Source organism: Rhagoletis pomonella, unplaced genomic scaffold, assembly GCF_013731165.1.
Source record: "Rhagoletis pomonella isolate Grant_MI unplaced genomic scaffold, Rhpom_1.0 Rhpom_scaffold_00427, whole genome shotgun sequence".
In the NCBI taxonomy this organism is placed as follows: Eukaryota; Metazoa; Arthropoda; class Insecta; order Diptera; family Tephritidae; genus Rhagoletis; species Rhagoletis pomonella.
Genome location: NW_023458981.1, coordinates 6,241 through 16,437, shown reverse-complemented (window position 1 = coordinate 16,437; position 10,197 = coordinate 6,241). Strand labels below are relative to the sequence as shown.

Here is a 10,197-nt window from a genome sequence, read left to right as displayed (position 1 = left end):
AATTGTGAAATATGTAAGTTGGCAAAGTACGATAGAGCTCCCATTAAACACAAATTATATATTACACCTACACCAGAAAAGCATAATGAAATTGTCCATTTAGATATATGGTTTCCTCAACGTGGGGTGATGTATTTAACCACTATAGATAAGTTAACAAAATATGCAACCGCTAATTACCTAGAAGACAGAACCTGGATTTCTATAATAAAAGCGCTGAAAGAAAGAATTCAGTACTTAGGTAAACCGAATAAAGTTGTATTAGATAATGAACTAGATACCATTGCAGTAAGAGAATTCCTCAAAGGGCAAGAAATAAATGTGCATACAACTACATCCTATTTAAAAACAGGCAATGCGGATGTAGAAAGGCTTCACGGTACGTTAAATGAGCATATAAGATTGTTTAACGCCGACCCACTTAATGAAGACGATATTCGTGAAAACGTGTTTAAAGCATTAGTTTCCTACAATAATTCTATACATTCTACTACCAAAAATCGGCCAATCGACCGGATAAATAATCTAGTTTCAAAAGAAGATCGATCAAAGCTTTCAAAAATAATGCACACAAAGAAGAGTAAAAATGTAAATTTGTTAAACGAAAAAAATAATAGAGTTTCTAAGATTAATTTTGAAAATGATATTGTCCAAAATAACAGAGTTAGTAAGTCTAAGCCTAAATATAAGAAAGTTAAAAACTATAAACAAGAAGGAAATTATTTAATATCAGATGACAAAAACTGTAAAAAAATATATAAGACACAAGTAAAACGTAAGAATCAATGTACATGGTTAATTTTTGAATCAACAGGGACTGCCGATTCTGGCGGTGGAGGTGTCATATTGTTAAGTACATACATGTATTCATACATATGTAAGCACATATATATAACATACATATGTACTTACATACATATTTCAATAAACATATAGTCTGTTCCTTTGAACTTCGGACTAAAACCTGTGGAACTGTCAAACTACAATTTTACTCTCTCAAATGAGAGTAAAAGGAGAACAGATGCAGAAGTGCATAGGAACGCAAAAAGCACTATTTCCTGTAAAAACGTCAGTCGGTTTGTTTACATGTCATTTGTACAACACTGATTTAGCTGAAATATCACTAAATAATTATTAAAATCTATACATATTCAAACATTTCGTTGTTTACTTCCATTTTTTTACAAACATAAGGTACTTTGCTTTCACCGCTGTTAGTTTTTGCTTGCACATGTAAATCAGCTGATCGTTTGACACTTTTCATGAACTTACAGGAAAAGAAACTCCGGACTAAATCCTGTAACTTCTGACTAGGAACAGTTGCTCAGTTACTCTCTCAAATGTGTTCCCACTTACAGGTTTTATGTCAATAGGAACGACTTCCTGTAAGTTCTGACTAAATCCTGTAAACCGGACTGCTATTGGAACAGACTAATATTAACATACTCAATTAACATACACTACTTATTAACATTAAGATAACATAATTATGTTAAGACTTCAGGAGAGTTAACACTCTCTGCATTGTTTTACTGTTACATACATATATTAAGTAAGCTAACGTTAATATTTATTACATATATATTATGTAAGAAATAAAGAGTTCAGTTGTAAAGAAACATCGAAGAAGGTGGTTTAATTTCGCAACGTGACTATATACGGAACATGCGAGTAACGAGATTATTATGTGAGTAACGCTTCGGTACTTCGAGTGAGGGGTTGTATTCGTTACTCAGTAACGAATACATACGGTATGCTACAGCTCTACCGAAGAAACAAATAGAACGACTGAAAGCATGGAGAAAAAAAAACTTTCACAACATTGACTGTTTTCATGTTGAAGGTGAAGTTGAAGGGAAAGCAGCGGAGGGAGTTTTCATGGATACCATTCAATAGATCAGTTATTGAGCTTTAGGAATAATATATTTTACTGGACTTTTGCAACAATTGGTAAATCTGACTTTTGACCGGGTTTTATGCATAAATACTCCTATATGCATCGTCTGGTTATCCACATCACTTCAAAAACTGGAAACAGTATCAGAGCCGTTTCGTCAAGGCGTTGCCAAATATCCTGGTGAGCTCGCTCTTCAACAGAAGCCTATGCATACATATCATTGCAATACTTCGTTCCATAGTCTTTTTCTTATTCAATGTTAAAAAAAATAGTTCATTCGAAATCACATTTCTTAGTTGTACTCATAGTAGTAAAAATATACAGCTTCTGCTGAATATAAAGGTGTTGTATTGAATACAATTTGTTAATAAACAGTAACCGTAGATTTTGAATGATAAAAGTATTCGTAAACAATTTAACAATCCAGTGAAAAGAACCCCAAGGATTTAGGAATTCAAGGATTAATTCAAGGATAATCGTAACAACACTTATAGTAACGACATTTTAGTATTCTTTGGCTATTTCCCTTTCGTTTATTTAATGTGTCTTATTTCATTATGAAAGTGTAGCTTGTTATATAACAAAAACCATGCTAGTAAAAACTTCAAACTCTTACTTTAAACATTCTGAGTATGCTGTTTTGTAGCCCATTCAATTTTATTTTAATGAAGAGCAAATTTTAGGTAACTAAGACATACTGTTGAGTTTTGTAAATTTTTTTGTGGAAGGTGATGCGCGAACAAAAAATTTTCATAAATCAACACTTACCTAGCTACTTCAAACTTGCACTTTATTATACTAAAGTTTGAGAAACTGCGTACTCTAAAAAATTCTAAAAAATCTGATTAAACAGTTTCAAGTTTTGATGAACATTTGTTAAAATTGCGGAAAAACTAAAAACAATCGGCCAAAAATGGCCGATGCCGATTAATCGGTCGGACTTTAATTCACACTCACCTATTGAACGAGAAAACGACATTCAAAAAGCGTGGATAACATAGGCCGACAAAATAAGACCGATCTCCTTACCCAGAAACCAGACTATACTTACCCGAAGGTTGTCGGTGCGCTGAATTCAAATTTGGCCACGGAATTGCTCTATCGCATCAGGATTTTGAGATATTCTAACCTATAAGTGCAAAAAATTCCTTTTTTGCCCATTTTTGAAGTAGTGTATGCAAGCCAGAATAATTTTTCTCAAAAAAATACAAAAAAGGTGCTAAAGTACAAGTCTTTCTCTTTGAAATGGCGTTGAGTTTGCTCAAATATCTTTTTGCTTCGCTGAGATATTACAATCGGCCTGTGTAATCGATAATCGACAAATAGTCGTTTATCTACTACTAGTCGACACTCGCAATAGGGGTGTAGGTATCGAGATTTATGCATAAAAAAATCGTAAAATAGTTATTAAAACAACAGATCTTTAAAATAATAGTTAGATAAAATGCCGCTTATCAAGGCAATGCCTTCAAAGAAAAACCGTTTTTTTCGCTCTCCTGTAAAATTTGAGTGCCGTAAGATAGGGTTTTATACCTTTCATGGGCATGAAATGGTATTATAACTTTGTTCCGAACTTTGTAAGTACCAGAATAAAAAGAGATAGACCAACTTAAATGTATACTTATATGATAAGAAAGTCGAGCTGAGTCGATTTAGCCATGTCCGTCTGTCTGTCTGTCCGTCTGTTTGCATCCAATCTAGTCTCTCAGTTGCCGAGGTTTCCGGTTGAAATTTGGTAAGTGGGTGTATTTTTATATTGCATAATTTTGCAATACTTGCCCCCACTATCAGCAGAATACTTGCAGTGAAAATTACAAAGATCGTAGACCTATAACCTATAGCTCCCATACAACTGATTGTTCAGATATAAGATTTTTCGTTATAACTCTTCCATTTATGTAACTAGGAACATGAAATTTCGCACTGTTTTCACTCATTATCAACAGAATACATACAGTGAAAATAACAAAGATCGGGTCACTATAACCTGTAGCCCCCATACAACTGATTGTTCAGATATGAGGTCTTTTATCATAGCTCCTCCTTTTATGCAGCTGGGTTTTCACTCTTTATTAACAAAATACTTACAGTGAAAATACAAAGGATCGGGTCACTATAACATATATCTCCCATACAACTGATTGTTCAGATATAAAAATTTTCGTTATAACTCCTCCCTTTATGCAGCTGGGAACATGAAATTTCGCACTATTTCCACCCATTATGGTGAAGATTTGGTCGCTATAACCTATAGCCTCCATAAAACTGATTGTTCAGATATGGGGTTTTACTGTAAAACTCCTTTATTTGGACAGCTAAAACCGATAAACTTCGTAAGATATTTCATAAATAATAATACAAAGTCTACTGAGAAAATCGTCAAAATCTATGCTGTATAAGCTTTATCCCCTATACCACTGATTGTTCAGATACCAGTTTTTGCGATATATTTCCTTTATGTAGGAAGCTTAACTCATTAAATTGTGTTACCAGTTCACATACCGATTACATAGCAGAGAAAATCACTTAGATTGGTGCTATATAATGTATATCTTCCATACCTTTGATTGTTTAGATACGATTTTTTAATATATGTAACTACTCTCTCGATGTATGCTGTGAATATATAAATTTTTCAAAAGCAGTAATCTGTTAAAGTAAAATTTTTAGATGTTCATGTTGGGTATGAAGCCTTCGGCATAGCCGAAAACAGCGCTGCTCTTACTTGTTAGAGCTGTCAAACTATCGACGATACTATCGATAGTCTGGTCACTTGAAATAACTATCGATAATTTTAGTACTATCGCCACTATCCTTTCATTGATAGCTCATTCCCTTTCCTAACGCTTTTGACATTTGCATTGGTTCCAAGGCGTATCAACTACAGGTGATAGCGATAGAAGCCATGCTTCTTCTTATGAGCACGCTTGCGTTAAATTGTCGCCTGTTTTGCTTTGTTTACATATCCGCATATACATACTCATATACGTAAATATATACCTGCAAACAAATGCTCACGAAATCTTTAAGAATATCGGAAATTTGTTACGATTCTTTTAGGAATGATTAAAGAAAAAGATATGAAGTGGTTGACAAGAACTATTAAAGAAATTTCTGTACGATTTCCTAAAGAAAATTCTTTAAAAAATTGTGAAACCCTTCAGAATACTGTGAAATCCTGGTATGCGGGGTATACATATACATACGAATATGAATAGATAAAGAAGCTGTTGATGACACAAGGAGTTCATACCAACGGTAAATGTTGTTTTTTTACGATTGCTACAACCTGTAGTTATTGAATCATGCATTGGTTCAAAGAGAACAAAACTTGTTAGCATTATTTCTAAAAGCGTAATTTTTTATTAGTTGCGTTCCAGATGCTCACGATAATCACGATTTTCAGGTTTTTTTTTTGCAGGAAAGCGTTCCAGGTGCCAAAAAACCTGGAAACCAAATTTTGAGCTCGGGACCAACGATGTCAGAGTCGGAGGTCTTACCGCTGAGCTATTTTCATATTGTACGAAAAGTGAGAATTTGTGCATTTACTTCTCAACAGTGCGCACCTAACCACCGAAAGTTTCAGCTGTCCCTCTCTGCAGCCGTTTTGCACTAGTTCAGAGATAGTTCTGAAATGTGTAGGGCAGAACTAGAGCTTTAACAGACTGTCTCTAAATTTTACTGCAGGGAAGCTACTGTTCCATACGAACACAGATATGTAAACGAATATGTGCCTTGTTTTTTTTTATTAAATTAAAAGTGGATTGTTTTTTATTATAAGTATATACACGTAATTAATAAAAACTCATATTTTGAAACTGTGCTTTTTTTTGTAAATACATACAGAAATACATAATATATGTACATATATCTTGGAACAGGCAAAATCGTAGATGCTAAGCCAAAAACAAGACAACAAAGCGTGATAAAAAAAGAAACATATCACACTTCATTTAGGTAAGCAGGCCATAACACTTCTACACTTCTGTTTTTGTAAAACCCTTCAGCATAGGAAGTGCGCGGTCACATATGTATGTGTGTACATACATATGTACATTAGACTGCATCACCGCCGGGATTACAAAATTTATATTGTTGCTTTTCCACAATAGTTTTTATTAAAAAACGCCCTCAAGCTCAATAAAAAATTGTTGAAAATAATTTTTCAAAGAGTGATTTACGAAAAACTTAAGTAACTGGGCCAAAACTATTCTGATTTAGACTTATGGTATATCGGTAGAAAGGTATTTTCCCACTATTTTTATTTATGTGCAAAAAAGAAGTCATTAATGTCCTAATTTTTTTATAAATACCATGGCAACTGAATTCAACTTTGAATGATGTGCCTTCATCGTTTCTCTTTCATCCTTTGGATAAGCTTATTAGCAAAGAAATAAAAAGGGTGAGAGAATAACTTTCTAATGATACCTCACAAGTCTAAAGTGGTAGAGTTTAGGTTCAGTTATTCAAGTTTTTCGTATACCAATCTTTGAAAAAAGTTCAAAAACAGCATCAAAAACCTCATTATTACGATTTCAATCAAATTTTTATTTTTTTTTTTTTTTTTTTTTTCTATGTAAATTTTTAAGTTTAACCCGTTTTGTCATTTGATATGATTTTTTCAAAAAACATCTTTAAGAAACTATTTTTATTCATAAGAAACTCAATTTTTGGAGGTATTTTCAAATCGGATTTTATAATTCTTATGGAAAAACAGTACAGATTTTTTTTATGGGGAGTGATGCAGTCTAATGCAGCGTTTTTGCTGAATTAAAAATGCAAAATTTAGCTCTTTCGAACATATGTTTTCGAAGAGCGTGCATGCTTACGCATTTAATAAATGTACATTTACCCACGTTCGAAATCATCTGTTTATTGTTTACATTGAAATTAAAGCAAAATGCTTGGAATTAAATTTAGTTAGGAAAACAAAATTATAATCACCTATGTATGTATGTATGTATATACGTATACCTATATATCCAACGTTTAACAGAATCCAGGAGGTACGTTTTGGGAAGTCGAGTGCCAATGCTCTGGAGATAATAACTTCAGACAAAATTTTAGACTGAATAGAAGTGCTTTTAAAAAATTATGCAGTTTTCTGGATCACCTAATGAGAAAGGAAACAAGATTCCATAATACCATCTGCTTGGAGAAACGAGTTGCCATCGCCCTATATGCTCTTGGACCCTCAGCGGAATATCGTAGCATTGCGAACTTGTTTGGAGTGGCCAAATCAACAGTATGCGCAGCTCTCTTGGAATTTTGTAGGCAAGTGTGGAAAAAGTTACACCCAATGTATTTTAACCACTTTCCCCTAAGTAGAGAAACAATTGAAGACTGTGTTAATGGGTTTAAACACATTGGATTCCCTCAGTGTATGGGTGCTCTTGGTAAGCCCTTAAAATTATTACTTTTACCCAACTAAGTAGCGAATATATTTTTCAGATGGATGCCACATAGAAATTCATCCCAGACAGGAAGAAGCAGTCGATTATATCAATTATAAAGGATGGTATTCCACAGCGTTACTAGCACTTGTTGACGTAAGGTACCCAGCATGAAATTTTTTAGATATTCTATTTTGCATATATGCATATTCATCCGAATGTAAATTATATAGCACATAACTTTTTCTTTTCTTTTAAAGATATCGTTTTTTATACATCAACGTGGGAAGTCCAGGAAGATGTAATGATTCCCAAGTCTTTGAAAAGTCCAGACTAAAAAGGGAACTGGAGAACTGCTCATTTCTGAACACAATGAGCACAAATTTAGGAAATTTTGACATCCCAGTTGTCCTTCTTGGAGATTCTGCCTTTCGTTTTTCCAAATATTTAATGAAGCCTTTTCCATTCAGTTTGGATAAAACGCCTTCCCAAAAAGCTTTCAATTACCAACTTTCAAAATCTCGTAACGTGGTCGAAAATGCTTTTGGGCAATTGGAAGCAAAGTAATTAAGTGAATATAGAAGTGGTCGTTAAATACACTTATTATTTTAACATATATGTATACAAATTTAGGTTTCGCCGGATCGGAAAAGGAATTGATAACAGAGTTGATAATGAAAATTCTATTATAAAGGCTTATTGTGCTTTGCACAACTTTTTAATAGCAGAAAATGACCCAGTTACACCTTCTTGGCTTAACGAGCAGCACGCTAATGATATTAGGAGAAGACAACCACAATCCGTAGACTCGCACCAAAACTTAGCAGAAGCTGAATCAATAAGAAATGCGTTCTGTTCATATTTCAGTAAGTTAATATCACGTTTATTTCAGTTCATGTCTTTTTATCTTGACGCTTGAACTTTTAGCTTTAAAAACGGAAAAGGGTACTCTGGAAAAATGGTATCACTATTGCAAGTCCAAAATGTACTTCAAAAATGTAAACAAAATAATTTAGTCCAATTCTCAAAACCTTACTTACTATTTCCTTAAAATCTATATACTTTAAATCTACTTCAAAAATGTAAACAAAATAATTCAGTGCAATTCTCAAAACCTTATATACTATTCCCTTAAAATCTACTTCAAAAATATAAACAAAATAATTCAGTCTAATTACTACATACTATTTCCTTAAAATCTATTTAAGAAATCAAGTATTCCGTCCGTCAGCCTTCTTGCATCCCTCTGCTGTTCTTGCATTGCGACTAGCTTTGCCTTTTCTATTTCGACCAATTCATCGTTCGATTTTGTAAATTTTTCCATAGCCTCCGAAAAATTGCTTTGGATACCCTCACAAATCGTCACTAATCGATCCATCTTTTTTTGTTTTCCAGATCTGGTAGATATTGCTGCGCTTGATATTGATGGGCGAAGTATTTCCCCTCTGGATCCTGACGGCAGTGGTGATGAACACGACGGTGATGGCGCGATACCGACTAATCAGTTTAGTTGCCTTTGGCGATTAACCAAAGAAAGTGTTTCTTTTTAAACTGTAATCAATTACTTAAATGTCGTGGAATATTCGGGTGAAGGTATTTATCGTTTATTTGGTACTTTATATTTTCTTGCCAAAAAATTTTATTTGAAATGTAGACGCTAAAAATGATTAGTAAAAGTGTGAATACCGGTCCGTCAGGTCTTGAAATTAGACGAATGTTTTAGAGAATTTTATGTAGTTTTCGAATATATAATTTGATCTTTGCGCCCTACTTTGCAAATATATGTAATTTTTGATTTTCTTAATTTTAGATTTCCAGCTTCTTTTTGCATAATTTCGCGAAAGGAATTTTGCGAATAATGAAAAAATCTCACCAAACATTGGGAAAAGAGCGAGTATTTACACCTAAAACTATGTTCACATATCAATATTATCTCAAACAAAGCTCGTTTTTTAATCACCCCGTTTACACAGGCAAATCTCAGATTATTAGCCGTCAAATTTGTTGTGCTTGTTATTCTCACATCTCAAAGAAAGTTTATGTTTCTTCTCTGTGCCACCGTGATCACGTTTTTCTGCTATAATAAGCAATATAAATATATTTTAACTTAACATTTTATTAAAAATACCTTTACAAACCTCTTTTACTTGCTAGCGTACATTTTTGTTTACTTTTACATTTGGCATTTCTCTTCTCTTTCGCAAAAACAATCGATAAAACTAGGATGGACACCGAAAAGTTATCGGTTAAATCTGAGATTATTTTATAATTACAGATTAACAAGGGCCGAATTTTATATCGCTAATCTTTCGTTTTAATTACAGATTAGGGTGTTAAGCTCGAAAATGAGGATAATCTACTTATATATGAACCTAGTATAAGTCATTTTATAGTATAACCTTTGTTTTCTGAGAGTGGAAAGCAGGAAACAAAAATTAACCAAAATTCCATCATATTTAATGACTGGGCCCACATTTTTTGTGAGTTTTGGACGTTATGGTGATCTAATCTTCTCCATACTTTATATTTAGGTTTTTCTAATAAAATAAGGACTACAAACTAAATTTCATCGAAATTGGATGAAATTTTATCTTTCCGCTCGCAAGAGTAGAGGGCGTGGCAATCATTCCATCTTTACAAAATTTCATAATTCACTATTTCTAAGTAAAACTAGAACACATGTCAAGTTTCAGTGAAATCGGTGCAGGTGTACTATTATTTCCACCTGCCTCCATATAGTCGAAACACTGTGAGTCGTCCCCATACCTGCCGTGGCCTTCCTATGGAAAAAACATTAAAGGAATACATATTTTTTATAACTTTGGAATGACTATAGTTACCTATATTTCGCCGTCAAATTGTCAATCTTAATTTTTACAGATGTGGAATTGACATCATATCCTTGCA

General features: G+C 33.3%; 1 protein-coding gene across 4 annotated transcripts; it reads left to right on the top strand.

Annotated features, from left to right (window-relative positions):
* The first annotated feature begins 5,711 nt into the window (after positions 1-5,711).
* On the top strand, positions 5,712-9,051 carry LOC118750857 (putative nuclease HARBI1). Of its 4 annotated transcripts, XM_036485583.1 has the most exons (7): positions 5,712-5,854; positions 6,894-7,171; positions 7,226-7,293; positions 7,349-7,451; positions 7,551-7,853; positions 7,924-8,156; positions 8,686-9,051. In XM_036485583.1, exons 2-7 carry the CDS (start codon positions 7,014-7,016, stop codon positions 8,838-8,840), a joined length of 1,020 nt encoding a protein of 339 aa, XP_036341476.1. In that variant the 5' UTR covers positions 5,712-5,854; positions 6,894-7,013; the 3' UTR covers positions 8,841-9,051. The 4 variants fall into 4 exon arrangements, with proteins under 4 accessions (XP_036341476.1, XP_036341478.1, XP_036341475.1 ...); XM_036485585.1 differs by lacking the exon at positions 5,712-5,854 and having other exon boundaries at positions 6,708-7,167; XM_036485582.1 differs by lacking the exon at positions 5,712-5,854 and having other exon boundaries at positions 6,708-7,171.
* The last annotated feature ends 1,146 nt before the right edge of the window (positions 9,052-10,197 follow it).

Coding starts and splice junctions, on each gene's coding strand:
- LOC118750857 (XM_036485583.1), top strand. CDS start 7,014: ATGAGAAAGGAAACAAGATTCCATAATACCATCTGCTTGGAGAAACGA. Junction 7,854..7,923: donor TTTGGGCAATTGGAAGCAAA/GTAATTAAGTGA, acceptor ATACAAATTTAG/GTTTCGCCGGATCGGAAAAG. Junction 8,157..8,685: donor TGCGTTCTGTTCATATTTCA/GTAAGTTAATAT, acceptor TTTGTTTTCCAG/ATCTGGTAGATATTGCTGCG.